Source organism: Phasianus colchicus, chromosome Z (assembly GCF_987193195.1).
Source record: "Phasianus colchicus chromosome Z, bPhaCol1.hap1.1, whole genome shotgun sequence".
Taxonomy (NCBI): domain Eukaryota; kingdom Metazoa; phylum Chordata; class Aves; order Galliformes; family Phasianidae; genus Phasianus; species Phasianus colchicus.
Genome location: NC_143476.1, coordinates 55,277,188 through 55,292,722, shown reverse-complemented (window position 1 = coordinate 55,292,722; position 15,535 = coordinate 55,277,188). Strand labels below are relative to the sequence as shown.

The window sequence follows — 15,535 nt, the reverse complement described above, 5'->3', positions numbered from 1 at the left end:
TTGCTGTGTATTAAATGCTTTGATTTTACGAAGCAAAGTGAATTCCATCATGTCTGCTCACTCTAATTGGTCATTTGTGGTATGGCTGACAGCAAACATGAAATTACAGACATATTAATTACCATTACCTAGTATTAATTAGCTTACTTAGATGTTGTTAATGATGTAGCTCTCACTGCATGAAGTACAGCAGAGGCTGGAAAACGTAACTAGTATCCTCAGCTGCATCTAAAGTCTTGCTGTACCAACAGAATAGCTAATTTTGGTGGAAAAAATACCAAATTCTACTTGGCAAAACTTCCATATAATGGAAGTTTCTATAGGTGGTAATACAGAAGGAAAAAACTTGTCACAGATGCCAGGATGGAAAAAGAGAGAGAGAGCTGGTAACTAGATAAGAACAATTAATGTATTTGATTTGAATTATCTAGAGATACAAATATGAAAGACCTCTAGGTCAGTTTATCCTTATTTTTCAAAGAACTCCCTCTGAGATTTTTGAGAAATCTTAGACTATGAAGGAGCTATTATTTTTTTTACCACTGGTGCTGTGATTAGCCTTGAGATTTCCACATGTGATTCCTCCTGGATCAACAAATCGTGGAGAGGATTACTTCTTCAAAGTTTGTTCTCAATACATGTTAGCATGCTCTTTTGATCAGGAACTAAATATTAAAGCCCAGGTTCTTGCTTTTTTTTTTTTTTTTTTTTTTTTTTTTAATTATTCCTTGATATGAAAGCTAAAAGTCTGAGAGATTATAATCCTGTTTCTGCTGAATGAAGTTCCTCAGATATTTAACTGAGATCCAAGCTTTGTTTTTTTCTTGTCAGACCACCTATACATGTAAACACAGGTCCACATAATTATACTGTAGACCTATTAGTTGCCCTGTTGAGTTTTTATTTTGTTTCAGGAGGAATTCAGCAAATAATTATATAACTTCTTGATTTATTCCCAATTTCACCAAAATAACAGTTCTTCAAACTTGGTTATTGCCCTACTCTTAAAAAAATGAATTTTGTGTTAGTGAGTAAATTTTTTCTCATAATGAAGAAAAAAATCTTTAATCCTTTTTCTCTTGGGGCAGCATATGACAGAATAGCAAATGTTTCATATTTCATTTTAAATGGGTTCATTTTAAATGTATGAGAAGATTTTGTATTTACTTCCTTAATAGAATTCTGCTCTTCCTGTTGTCCTGTGAGAATGAATTATGTTCCAGGTGGTAAACACAGCGTGTTTAGATTATTAATGCTTGTCATGTAGAATTAAATAATTTTCACTGTGGCTTTCAATTTGTAGGATATCATATAAACTTACAGGAAGTTCCCAGACTCAGTGAACTTTAACCCTAAGTATAAAGTATAAAGAGATGAATACCACAGAGAGGAAGGATGATCCTGTGGTACTGATGAGCAAAGTCAGAATTGGTGATAAGAAGCAATCACGATGTAGCATGTATCCAAACATTATTAATGATTTGGGTGATGGTGGTTTTGCAGACTTTTATTGAGTGATACATCTCAAGACAGGATGAAAACTGAATGTGCTTGCTGAAAAATTGAACAAATGGACAGTTGAGAACCCTTGTTATTGCTTGAAAAAGGCAAAGCTGTTATTCTTACACAAAGTATTAAAGTAGAGGGTAAGAAGGCAAGTGGAAAGCCTTTAATAACACAGATAAGTAGTTCTGCTATTATGCTTCCTCATTTTTGGAAGAAAATAAGTTGTTTCCATATGCTGCTGAAAGTAATCATTATGGCAACTTCACTACTAGTTAGTTCCCTTTTTACTTCAGTCTTCAGGAGTCAGTACTGAATCGATGTATTTTATACTTATGAGGAATTCAGAAGTGAGCTATTTACCTTATAGCATATAGGTATGAGAACGATATGCAGTTCCCCAAACTGCTGGCCTGAGAGGAGAAGAAAAGAAGAAAAACAAAGGAAAATTATAGTTGTCTGAACAAACATACAATGTGAAAATGTGTAGTAGTCCCTGACAATCATTAAATCTGCAAAAGAAACCCGGTACAGTGGGTGTTAATTACAGTAATTCAAGATGTTTTGGGGAATACAGTGTCTTCTTTTTCATTCGGCCTGTACAACTCATCACTCTAGTTTTCTGTTACGAACCCTTAAATTGTTCTGCTGTCTTACGAACAAAAAGAAATGCCTAGCAGGCAACAGCAGAGTCTACTTTTCCAAACTTCCTCAAGTGCTTTCTCTGCACTAAAGATAATGCATTTTCTGTGAGCTTTCTATGGAGCCCTCGTAGCAATTTTCTAGAGATCCTGTACTTACTAATTTATAGAATGGTTAATTTTGAATAAGAGTTTGAATTAATTGATGAATCGCAAGCCTGGAGTATTTATTTCATATTAACTGAAATCCAGAGCCATCACATTTGGTGACCTGATCTAGAAATATTCATCTCTAGTGCAGTGCTTATAATTGCAAGTCACGTATGGAAATATTGATTGCTCGCAGTAACGAGCACTCTGCTAAATGCAATGTGTGTCACAGGATCAATACTTCTGTCTCTGTTCCTATCACTTACAAACAGTATATGCAAGTCACATTAAAAGTACCTTCAAACTGTTTTTATTTTTTTCTTCCCTTGTCATTACTTTTCCCGAAGATCTCCTCATCTTGTCACAGTAGTCTCTGCTTCTGACATTGACATATGTCTTTGAACTTTTCAGCAGTGCCAGATCCCAGAGCCTAGCCATGCAACCTCCATATGAGTCTCAAGCAGAGACCTGTGAGCAGTGGCTTCAACTGTCCTCTGAAAAAGCAGTACCTGGAGGTGCATGTTGAAATGTTTTAATTACTGCAGTGGGGATAAGGAACAGAAGATTTTAAATGAGATCAGCTTGGCAAAATTACCAAGAAGCTGAGGCTATGTTCTATGCCTTTGTTCTTATGTGTTACGCTTGATGGTTTGTGCACATTAGCTTCTTAAGAAAGAAGTAAATCTACCTCTCTTGGTCTACAAAAACAAAACAGGATACAGACACTAATCCAAAAACTGTGGATGACACAGAATATTGCATTTCTAAATATGAACTTTCTTAAGCTCAAGGGCAGCCAAGATTTCTGCCTGGTTATCTCCACCCAAAATACAATAACAACAAATTGTATTTTCCTACAGTAAAATTCATCTTATCCATCCTGACTTCTGGGCAGTTGAAAAAACTGGTTTGTTTGTATAAGCTAATATTTACTTTTCCTAGAAATGTGCTTGATCAGAGGGAGCAACTCAGAAAAGTGAGCTGGCAGTGGGAAATTGAAGTTTCTTAAATCATCCATAAACGACCCTCATTCCTCCTTCCTTTGGGGTATGGTGTAACAGGGGAATACTTACTGACTTATATAGAAGAGGCCTATTAATGTTCACCTTTAGTGTTTACCTACTCTAAGTAATTTACATGGAGTGGGGGATGCAGTGTGACATGTGATGACTCTGTAGGATTGTTCTGAGATTTGATTGTTTAACTTTGAGGTGATAGGAAGGAACTCCTAGAAAACTGGGTCTCCTGAAACGAGTAATAAATAGTATGGGCAAAATCCAGATTGTACTGTTATAACATCCACAACACAACTATGCTTAGCATATCTTATTTAGTGCTGTCATTTATAAATAAGTTTACTCCAGCAGTTGTAGACTTTTTGTGTGCCAACAGATTTGAAACAGGATGCTTGTTTTAGGATCAATATCTGAATTACTATCTTGTTTCCCTGACTATCAATCCATTTTGGAGTTGAACATACTCAACCAAAGTACTAAGGGTTAGCAACTCTTGTCCTCAAGAGGACAAGACTATCCCCATAATAATCCTCCCTACCATGCAAGATCTCAGCTGGACTGCCCAAGTATTTGATGAGTGACTAATTGTTGCAGTGAACTGTGGATACTCCAATCCTGAATGTGGAAGACACTGTCTTGGTTTTAGCTGGGATTGAGTCAATTTTCTTCATAGTAACTGATATGATGCATGTTTTGGATTAGTGATGAAAATAATGTTGATAACACACCAATGTTTTGTTGTAGCTGAAGCCTGCTTGCACTGAGCAAAAGACTTCTCTACTTCTCGTGATGCCCCACCAGCTAATATAGATGGGTGTGTGCATGAAAGCGGGAGGGAACATGACCATTACAGCTGACTCCAACTGAGCAAAGGATCCATGCCATACATATAACAATGTACTTAGTAATAAATGCTGGGGGAAAAGATGTAGTAGGGGGGGATGTTAGGAGTTTTGTTGTTTGCATTCCCAAGTAACCGTTACGTATAATGAAGAAATGCTTTCTGGAAGTAGATAACATCTGCCTGCCAGTGGGAGGTAGTGAATGAATTATTTTTCTTTGCTTGCACAAGCAGATTTTGCTTTACTTATTAAGCTGTCTTTATCACAACCCATGAGTTTTCTCGCTTTCCTTCTTTTTATTCTCTCCCTTATCCGACTAGTGAGCAAGAAGCTCTGTGATGTCTGGCTGCTTACTCGGGTTAAACCACAAGCAACATCTACCAGTTGCTTGTGCATGCAAGCATGCAAGCATAATAGCTCCAAGTCGTGAAAGAATTGAGGAGAACAATGAAATCTAACAGAGGAAAACAAATTACTGGAAAGAAAATAGATATTTTTTTTTTTCCTCAGTGCTTCTTACTAGAATCAGGCAAAGTCCCACCATACATTCAGGGGTGTGTGCTCTTACACTTTAGACAACAGAAACTCACAGGATTCTAAGTAACTGAGGGAAGAAAATAGCTATGTTAGTAATAGAAAATATATACAGAAAATAGCAATTTCCTAATTATTTGGTTTATAAAGGGATCTGAAACACATTCATACTCCAACATTTTCAGATAGCACCTGTCTCTCCCATCACACAGCCACTGTGTACTTAATCTCAGAATGTGGGTCTTACCTACCACTGCCCTGATTCTCAAGCAAATAGTTTGAACTAGATGAAAGATTAAGTGGTCATTTACAAGTTCGTCTCTGCCAGTGAGACTGTTATCTTTGTATGTTTTTAACACATAATTTGAAGGATATGAAAACTTCATCATGTCCACAGGTCTGAAAAATGCAAAACATTCCACATAAAACCACCTCAGCAAAATGAAGAGTACAGTCATGAATATTGTAAAAGCACAAGCAAGAAAAATCCAGATAATTATTTAGAATCTCTAATGATTGTCATTAGCAATAATGATAATGAAATTAACAAGTAAAAACAAAAGAGAAGAGTATGAGTAAAAACTATCTAATCATGAGATAGCTTGAACTGTTGAAGAGGGAATAGTACATACATAATGTGAAGCAATTAAAATCTGCCAAATCAAAGCATTCAGAAACACGCAGTACAATAAAAAGCAGTTTTATATTTTCGGTGGAGGGGGAAGAGATTGTGTGTGAAGAAAGAAAGAAATGAAATGGAATTATATACTCAAAATGTTTGTCTTATTTTTCAGCACAAATTGAAGTGATACCATGCAAAATTTGTGGTGATAAGTCCTCTGGAATACATTATGGAGTCATCACATGTGAAGGCTGCAAGGTATGGGATTTTAATACAGCATAGTCATCAGCATCTGCATTAGCCTCAGGCATCTGCGTACGTAATAATACACTCTTACACTCTTTCAAGCAAGTAACGCCAAAGGCCATAAAGTCTGCTGCTTATATACATGCATTTCATGCCTAATTTTACTGGTTGCTCTTCTTTTCATCAAATAGCCTTTAGAGTTACTTCCTCTTTTGAAACATGAATTAATCACATCTGATGCAGTATAAGTGCTGATAAAAAGGCAGGCAACTTGAAGTCACACATGTTAAATAAGCTTGAGAACTGGATTTTTTACCCTGTTTCCTATACAGCCTGTGCAGCATTAGAAGTTGGTGTGATATCTCAGTTCAACATCTTAAAAGCTTACAGGTGTCAGTTTAGTCCTATTTTATACCCTTTGTATTCTCTGCAGGCCAAATTGTGATCTCCAAAAGAAAAAAAAAAATACCTTACATGATGACATTATGGGTAGTGTAAAAGGATCCTTTGCTTTCTTCTTATAGGCTCAGCATAGTGGAATTGCTTGGAACAGGAGGCTAGACAAAATATATGTGTATTAGCATATTATGCCAGACATTGGCTTAAATAACTCTAATCAGACATCAAGCAAACACAAGAAAGGTTTTCATTTACAATTTTAGAAAGACTCTGTGCTTTTTGTTATTTAAGGGATTATACCATTGCTTATGGAACACCAGAATTTTACACTACACATGTTGGTATTCCAGCTTTGACTGTAACAATGAAGTTGTAAAGATGAAGGGCAGCATCTGTAGTTTCTTCTACATAAAAACAGATAATTGTAGAGTGAAATGGAAAGTCTCTACCTGCTTAATGCTTTATGATATTTCAGAACAACTAAAAAATCTATCAACATTAATAAGCTCATCCATAAACTCATTCACAAAACAATGCATTTAATGTCAGTGTGCTAAAAAGCAATATATTCTCAAAGATTTGATTACTTTCAGAAATTTTATTGATCTTAAATGAAAAGCTTACCCTGTGACACTGTCTTATTGTGATACTGGACTGGACTTCTTACAACAATTACATGAAATGGGATTGTACTAATAATTTAACGTTGGCACAAAAGTGACAGGAGAAAAACATTTTGAGCAGAAAAGGAACATCTTGTCTCTGCATCCAGCCTCCACAAAGCACTGAGGGATATGGTCTCCTGTAGATGTGATCAGGCTTAATGCTAGCCCTTGTGTGTGCCTCAAGACAATATCCTTAGCTCTATGGGGGGACCACTTAGTGAGATAAAGAGCTTTTCTTCCACTTAAAGCAGTTTTAAATCTATGGGTTTGTGCCAGTTTTGCAGTATCACATCAATTAGTCTAATGCTGTTTTGCAAGCCTCTTGCAGCTTGAAAAAAGATGTCAGCCTTCACATCAGGTCCAATGGAGGGCATCTCCTTCTGCAAGAGCTCTTTCTTCAGTTAAGCACTGTCTCAGGCAGGGCAACACTACTCCTCTTTGCCCAGCAGTTAAATAAATATTTGTTCAGCCTATGTACTAATAACTGGTCATTTCTAGCTCCTTTTGTCTGAGCGCATTAGAAATCTGAACTAATTAAGAGGAAGGAGGCCAGAAGGGCTTCCACAAGACCGCGCACATTAAGCCAGGCACCAGAGGGCCTCAGCATTTCAGGAAATGGCGTTGGTGAATTGCACTGCCACTGGCAATACTACAGACTCCAAGGGACAGGAAATCCTTTCACCCCATGTCTCTGCATTAGTTCTGCCACTGCAAATGCATATCATAAGCACTTAAGGGACATCATAAACACTACAGCTTTTTCATGCTGCACACCTGCATAGGCTGAGCAGTGTGCTGGGTCCACTAAAGAAAATGGTGACTCTGCCATCAGTCACCAGGGAAACAGTGAAACTCAAAGACAGGTCTCCGTCCCATTGTTTCTGTGACTCCTTCTTTTGATGAGGGGGTTCTTGTTATCCACAGCATGGCAAGAATCTAGAGGACAGTTTGAGAGGCCATTTCCTTCTCAGACTGTCAGTGATGGATGGATAAAGATGCAGAAGGACTGTTGTCAGTGTTGGGAACACTGGGAAACTTGTCTTTATGTCCTTTAACTCCTCAGTAATGAATTGTGTCCTGCTTCCCTAAAAAGGTATTATTCCCAGTAAATATAACTAATGTTATGTAAAGATCTCTTAACATGAAATGAAAGGTTTCTCTGTAAGAAAGCATTTAGATCTTTGCTGAAAGAACAGAGCACAAAAGTCTCTTTAGAGAAATAAAGTACCTGCTGTAGATTAACTTCATTATGTAACCCTTGATTTTTCCCTAAGAGGGGCAGTGATGGGAAAAAACAAATTCTTGTAGGAAGAGCTTGAACTTAGTGAGAAAAATACACAAATAAATTCTTGTGAGATCAGCCATAATAAAAACAGTACTACGTGATAAGACACAGTTGATGCTAGATGGTTGTGTGGTTATTTTAACATAACTTAATTCATTTCTTCTCTCAAATCCATACCACATAAGAACTGCTAAAATCTAAAGCAGAAAATTTTCCTCAAGTCAAAAACAAAATTGGCTGTAAGATTCAACAAGTAGATAAAAATATTTGCAGTTGTCATCCATCTAGCAATAACATTAAGCTAATCTCCACAGCTAAAAGAAGATTTGGTCAACTAGGATCAGGTAAGTCCACAATGAACTTTTCCTGAGAGCTTCCCTAAGGATATCCATGCAAATCATAAACCTTAATTTAATAGTTGCTGTATAGCGTAATCACTGATAAAGCCAGCATGGGCCAGACAAAGTAAGCTTCTCTGGATTCATCAATCTCAAGAACTATGTTGCTGTCTCCTCAGTGGAACATCATGCCTATTGCCCACTGTTACTGACATCTCATGCCATCCTAATTTGGTTCTCAGGGACTGAAGTGGGATTACAGACGCTACCTGTAGCATGAAAATCGAGTCCTGTGACAACATCACCCTGTTGTTTTCCCCCTCCTTTTCCCCCAAAACCCACAAGAGTTGTAAATCCAATCCCTTATTAGTATATTCTGTCAGCCTGAACGAAGATAACAATGGTTTTGCCTGATGAGTGCAGTCATATCTTCCTTTCTGACTCCACTGATTGCTGTTTACAGATGAACACAGAAAGGCACAAGCACTTTGGTATCACTTCTCCCAGTGACTACTGTATGCTTTCCCTTTATAGCTTCTTGCAGGGCTGTGCCATCCTTCATCTCTCCCACCACACAGCCATGCAATCACTTTCTTCTAAAGCTGCTAAGTTCGCCAATTAACTTCTTTTCTTTGTTTCTCTTTCTCTCCCTCTCTCTTAACTCACTGATCTTCCTGTGCCTTATTTTACAGGAAAGAAAACAGTATTATAAAACGCTTTCTCCCTGGTTTCATTTTTCTATTCATTTCTGCCACTTCATGTCATTTCTACAGTAACAGTACCTCTCAGTGCTGTTTGTAGCATTTAAAAGTCATAAGTAACTAAGAATGAGTTCTCACCCTCTGATATTTAGCCAAATAGGCCAGCAACAGGGCAGAAAAACCCTCTAGGATATAAAGTATCTAACTGTTTTTAATAGATTAAATGGTTAATGTTATATTCCATTGATATGGAAAATATCTTTACTTTCTCATGGTAGTGTCTAATGGTGTTGCTTTCTCCTTTGTGTGTCAGATTTACCTGATACAGCCATTAAATCCTAGTGCTTTTGTAATGTTTGAATTTGAATTACTTTTCACTCCCAAAGTGTATGGTCTTTCCAGATCAGATCAACATTTGTCAGATTAAACAGCAGACTTCAGCTTCTAATGCTATGTATAGCCAGTGCCGGATGTTAGAAGTTTCTTTCAATAAAGATGGAAAATAGTCAGAATAAGTACTTTAACGTTATCTGTTTACCGATGCTGACAAGCTTTTCATCTGTGAGGGGCAAGAATTAGATGATCCATGGTAGTTATTACACAATAGTAATACATTCTGTAACTCAATACTGTTTGTCCTTTAACAAAGTAGTATTATATTCTTTACTGAACAATTACAAATCCTCCTTATGGGGAGTAAATGCTCTTTAGTTTCACTGTAGAAGGCTAGTGCATCTGCAAAGCCCTAGCAAAAATAACATTATGCTACATGAGAGCTTGCGTGGCTGTGTCTCTGTGTGTATGTGTGTGTGCGTGCGTGCGTGCACATATGCTCACATGGTAATACTCTGTCTCTCTTCCTCGTTGCCCCTAGGGATTCTTTCGGAGGAGTCAGCAGAACAATGCCTCCTACTCCTGCCCAAGGCAGAGAAACTGTTTAATTGACAGAACCAACAGAAATCGTTGCCAACACTGCCGACTGCAGAAATGTCTTGCCCTGGGAATGTCTAGAGATGGTAAGGAGTCAGATTCCTACTTCATGCCTAAATCCTTTGAAACTCTTCTTCTCTGCTGCCTTACTTAAACTCCCTGTAGATCTCTAGAAAAAGAGAGGAGAAGCTCCTTGCTTTGTAATGTACACACTGTGAGACACAGATCTTCAGTTAACAGTGGAGGCTATTTTCATGAAGAGAGTGGGAAGATAGCAAAATGGAAAGCAATGTTAGATTGGAAGTGAAAGAGTTGGAAAGGAAGTGCATTGGTCTGATCAAAATCACAAAAGTTATCTCTAAAGAGGAGGATTTATATTCCAGTTCAGAAAACATTTTATATTAGCAACATTAAATACTGACGTGAGGAAGCAAACCTTTCCTCAAGATCTCTGAAGATCTGTGAGAGTGAATAGCCAGTTTAAAAAGAAAGGTACACCTCGATAATGTTAAGGTTTTTCACCTGTTTATTTTATTCAAAACACTTGACTAAGTATTTTGCCTTGTGAAAAAAAGCATTTCACTGGTGCATTACCTCCTTTCCATGCCTGGATCACAGGAGAAACATTTCATTGCTAATGCAATGGCTGTCCAGCTCACAGTCACATTTGAAATGGTTGGGGAGTATGAGAAGAGAGTGTTCTGTCTTTGAAGGCAGGTTACATTTGCTTCAGGAAGGCTATATTAGCTTTGATTACCTGGCAGCATTTGTTCATAAAACTTGTTCTTTGGAATTAACAAGCACTGATGAAGTTACTTAAACACCTATTTTATAAGATAGTTCAGAGTTTATAAGCTTGCTTTACGTTTATAATAGTTCTTTTCCTACCGCACTGTGTTTCATGTATCACTGAAACAATTTGCTCACCTGTCTCAGCAGACTGAGAGGGGCCCTGCTGTCTCACCTTTAATTCATGGAGTTCTTTTGGGCCTAGTATGAAGTATACTTCAACACCTTAGCTGTTGCTTCTTCCCAGAAAGCACTATAGTAAAATTTCAGTAATTTAACAGCATGTACTTTCCCAATAAAAGTAATACGTTGCAAGTATTTGAGACATCACAGCATTGTCTTCACAACCTATAATGCAGGAACTGCTGTGTACAAAGAGGGATTCTTCTGTCAACATCACTTTCTTCTCTGATTGTTGATGTGAGTGTGTTTATACTTAATGATATGGAGAGCTCTTGCAAGTTTAAAATAGCCTGCATGGGTTTTTTTTTAACAGAAAAATTGAATGTGAATTTTACCTCTCAGCCATGTAACAGATTCATTTTTATCATGCAGAGGCAGGATGCTAATTGACAGCAGCTGGAGAATCCAATTAATGAATATATAATGAAAGTAAACTGTGGGTGTTTGTTTTTATTACTGAGACCCTGCATTTGAAGAAAACATGCAGCTGTATTTCTCAAAATCCAGTCATTATATATTGTCCATAACAGTGTGCAGTGCACTGTGGACTGGCTGCAGAGCAACCAGTGTATATGCAAAGTACTCACAGACTTTGTGGAGGGCTGCAAGTAAGCTGAAGCTGGTAATAAGAAAAACAAATCACAAAGTAAAGAAATACAAATAAATTGAAAGGCTACCATCCCCTCAATTTTTATGCCATTTCCTTCTAATAGAGTTCTTTTCCTTTTCTGTGTTTTGTTGTTATTGTTTGGGTATTTTTTGTTCTAAATATATATATATATATATATTATATACATTATATACATATATATATATGTATGTATATATTACATACATATATATATGTATGTATGTATGTATATATATAATGAGCATTTGTAGGCTCAGAATCTTCTGGAGAACTATAACTGAAATGCCAAAATGGGAAACAAACCATTAATAAGTGGGATGATTCTGAACTGATCTTTATTACAAGTGGATGGGAAATAGCATTGGAAAATAGTCCTCATAATACATAAAATAAGTATTTCCAGAGAAATGTCCTCCTATCTGTTCTCTGATAAATTCTGCTGAATGTATCCTAATTGACAGACCTCATTTGTCTTAAAACATGATTAATAGCTACCTCTTCTCCGAGATCTCAAGATCTAGGCCAGTAGAAACCCAGAATTTAAAGAGAAAGAGAAAAAAAAGAACAGATAATCATCTGTGACCACTGTGCATGTAGGCTATGGATTTACTCCTTGTAGTTCCACAGCAATCAGACTGTTGCTTTTGAAAATTTCAATCTCAGTGTAGTGAGCCCTATTCCTGGGGACAGTGGTTTGCACTCTGATGTTTTCCTGCCTTTCTCATTAGAAGGAATGCATGGATTTTGTGCATGGAGATTATGTAAATTGATTGTGTAAATCCCTGAGACTTTTCTCTGTGAAAAAGATGACATTCATTCGTGCTGTTTACCTTCCAGTCTGCTATTTTCCTCTAGGTTCTAAATCTAACCTGCAAGATTTTTTTTAAAGTGTGAAGATAACACCCCATTGAAAGAATGTGATAATAGGGCTGTAGGGCTTGTTTTCATCCAGAGTACTAATCCTGTTAGTGCACAGTTTAAAGGTTTGTGGAAAGTTGGTAAAATGCAAGGACTATGAATCTACAGACTGTGTTTTTCATACAGCTCTAGGTTGTTGTTCAGTGAACAGAGCGATAAGAAAAGGATGCATCGACTTTTTAACATTCACGGTAGAAAGTGAGTTGCCTGACTGAGGCCCTCCTGTCAAGTAAGAGTCACTGTCAGCTTGTAAATCCAAGCAGATGTTAGTTTTTCCTTTGTGAGATGAATATGGCGTGAAGTTCTGCATCCTCTCTCTTTCAAAAGAAAAAGATAAGTTTCCACAGCAAAAGCGATGCTAAAAGTGGATATCAGGGGAGCAGTGGTGTTGAGGGGAATTGAGAAGAAAAGAAACGTGACAATGACTTGCACTGTGCTTTGCTTTTCAGCTGTGAAATTTGGAAGAATGTCCAAAAAGCAGAGGGATAGCCTGTATGCTGAAGTGCAGAAGCACCAGCAGCGACTGCAGGAACAGCGGCAGCAGCAGAGCGGTGAGGCAGAAGCCCTTGCCAGGGTTTACAGCAACAGCATCAGCAACGGCTTGGGCAATCTGAATAACGAAACGGGCAGCACTTACTCAAATGGGCACGTCATCGACCTGCCAAAGTCTGAGGGTTATTACAACGTGGATTCTGCCCAGCCTTCTCCAGATCAGTCTGGGTTAGACATGACTGGAATCAAACAGATAAAGCAGGAACCTATCTATGACCTCACCTCTGTACCAAACTTGTTTACCTATAGCTCTTTCAACAATGGGCAGTTAGCTCCGGGGATATCCATGACTGAAATAGGTAAGGAAAATTATTATTTCTCAATTGTGATGTGTAAATGTAAACCAGATTATAATATTGTCTTTATTAAAATATTTTATAAGTATTCGATATTTAGTCATACAGTAATTAACTGTTCACAGTCATATACGTGTGTGCACACATACAGGAAAGAAAATCAGTCTGACAGTAATTGACACAATAGTCAGAGTCAGTTCTCTTTTAAATAAGCTCTGCATATTATTCCATTTCTTAAACTAAGCAGTTTATGTTCCCATTTATGAAATGGGAGCACCAAAGCAGGTGATGAATCAATCAGAACCAAGTGATAATTAGTAGTATGGCACTTGTTTCAAATGAGATCATTACTAGGAAGCTTAAATGATGTCCTCAGCTAGCCAGCCATATTCTCATCAACACTCAGAATCCCCATAGCAGCCAATTCATTGTCAAAAAGAACCATTTCCCTAATTCTGGTATGTAGGTGTACATGAGCAAGCTGTCTAATCTCATGAGGTGCACAAACTCCACCAGGGTGAAGGTAGTTGTGAGGATATCTCCACTTCTCTGCTTGAATGCTTTGGAGAAGCATCTGTCCCTTCATTTCTTCTTTGAAAAGATGCAAAAAGACCTTTCTGTTAGATAATACAGTTTGAAAGACTAGACATGATTCTTCTATAAGAGATTTGTGTACGTCTACTGACTCTGGTCTTAGATCTCAAGCTTAACTAGGGATATTACCTCTGTTGTAAATAAATGTAATGAAAGATTTGCATCCTAATTTGGCACTTCCCACCTTAACAAGTGAAGTAGGCTGATTCAGCTGTGGTTGAGGATATAATCAAAGGGCAACCCTTCTCTAATGGGATTTAATTAAAAGGAAAGAGGAAGGAAATGAAGAAATAAAGATGAAAAGATGCTCAAGAGCACTCATAACAGAAGAACTAATGCCACACCATGAATACCTTCTAGATCTCTGACCTGGCCTTACTACCTCAGGAATGTGTGCTAAGATGTTTAAATGTATACAGTTATCCCTGTAGCTTTGACACATCACTGTGCCCATGTTGTATCCCTTTCACATGTTCTAGGTCACATTTGGTTCAGGCTGTCCAATAAAAACCTATACCCACAGCATAGTAGTACAGGGGATTAGTGGAACATTTTCTTCACCTTTCTTTTTAGCTCTTCTGGTTATACGAATAGTACTCAAAAGGGACTTGTACTTGTCTCAGTCCTGGAACAGCGGTTAACAGAACAAGGAACAGTGAGGAACAATTTCAGCACTTATGGGCAGTATTCCCAGAGATACCCAAGAAGATATAAGAAATATAACTATTCTCATAATCTATGATTTAGTGTTTACATTTATTTATAGAAGTCAGCTCAACAAAGAAAATATGGCTTTTGGACTACATCTGTAGTTACCAAAGGATTCCACTGAAGTCAATGGTATCTTCTGACGAAGATTTAGGGAAACATTTAACATTTACTTCTTTCAGGATCACATAGAAATGATGCTTTGCTCTTAAATTTTCACACAGCTTTTTGCTTTCCTGGATTTAAAACTGACTACTCTGTACCTCAGACCACATTTACCAGTCTTTCATCTTGCATATTATCAAACCAGTGTTCTACTTCTTGAGCACAGAAAGTGGGGAAAAGCCCTGAGCGTAGAGAGTAACATATGACAAAGAGTCTGTCTTTGAGCCAACAGCAGAAGTAAGGTGCTGGGATTTGCCTTTCAATCATTTAAAAGGGAAAACTGGGCTCCTCTATAGCTAGGATTTTACCCAATTTCTGCTTTTATGTCATTTAAGGTACCTGCAACATGGAGGTAAGGGTATTAGTGAGAGATAATGTAGTATAACAGAGAACTGACACAATCAAAAAAAAGTGAAGGAGATGTAAAGTACTAGGATTAGTGTGGAGGTGAATTATTTTTTCTGGGTTTAAAAACAAACAGAAAACATCTCTTAATGCTGGAGTGGGTTGTGGAAGCACCTGTATAACTCCAGTCTTGCAGTCAAAGCAGGAAAACTCTGAGCAGAATGGTGCATTGATTTCATATTAAAATGAGATTAAATTTCACTGTAGTATTATATCTTACTCACTCTAATGAGACTTAGGAATAATCTCAAATCATGTTAAGTAGAAGTTATGGTCTTAACTGGTACATGAAATCATAGAGAATTTAGGAGTTGGAAAAGCTGTACTGCATTGTCCTTGTACCTGACAGAAATTTCTTATAGTATCTGCCTCGTGGTAGACCGGACAGTTGTTTTAAGTATCTAGGTCATGCTAGCTGTTTT

At 37.4% G+C, this 15,535-nt stretch overlaps 1 protein-coding gene across 1 annotated transcript in view; it reads left to right on the top strand.

Moving 5' to 3' along the window:
* The window catches only part of RORB (RAR related orphan receptor B), a 134,807-nt gene that overhangs the window by 91,771 nt on the left and 27,501 nt on the right, over positions 1-15,535 (top strand). Inside the window, exons 2-4 of the mRNA XM_090131417.1 lie at positions 5,481-5,566; positions 9,817-9,958; positions 12,843-13,244. Of these exons, the coding sequence (XP_089987543.1) occupies positions 5,481-5,566; positions 9,817-9,958; positions 12,843-13,244 (630 nt within the window). The remainder of the gene's footprint in view (positions 1-5,480; positions 5,567-9,816; positions 9,959-12,842; positions 13,245-15,535) is intronic.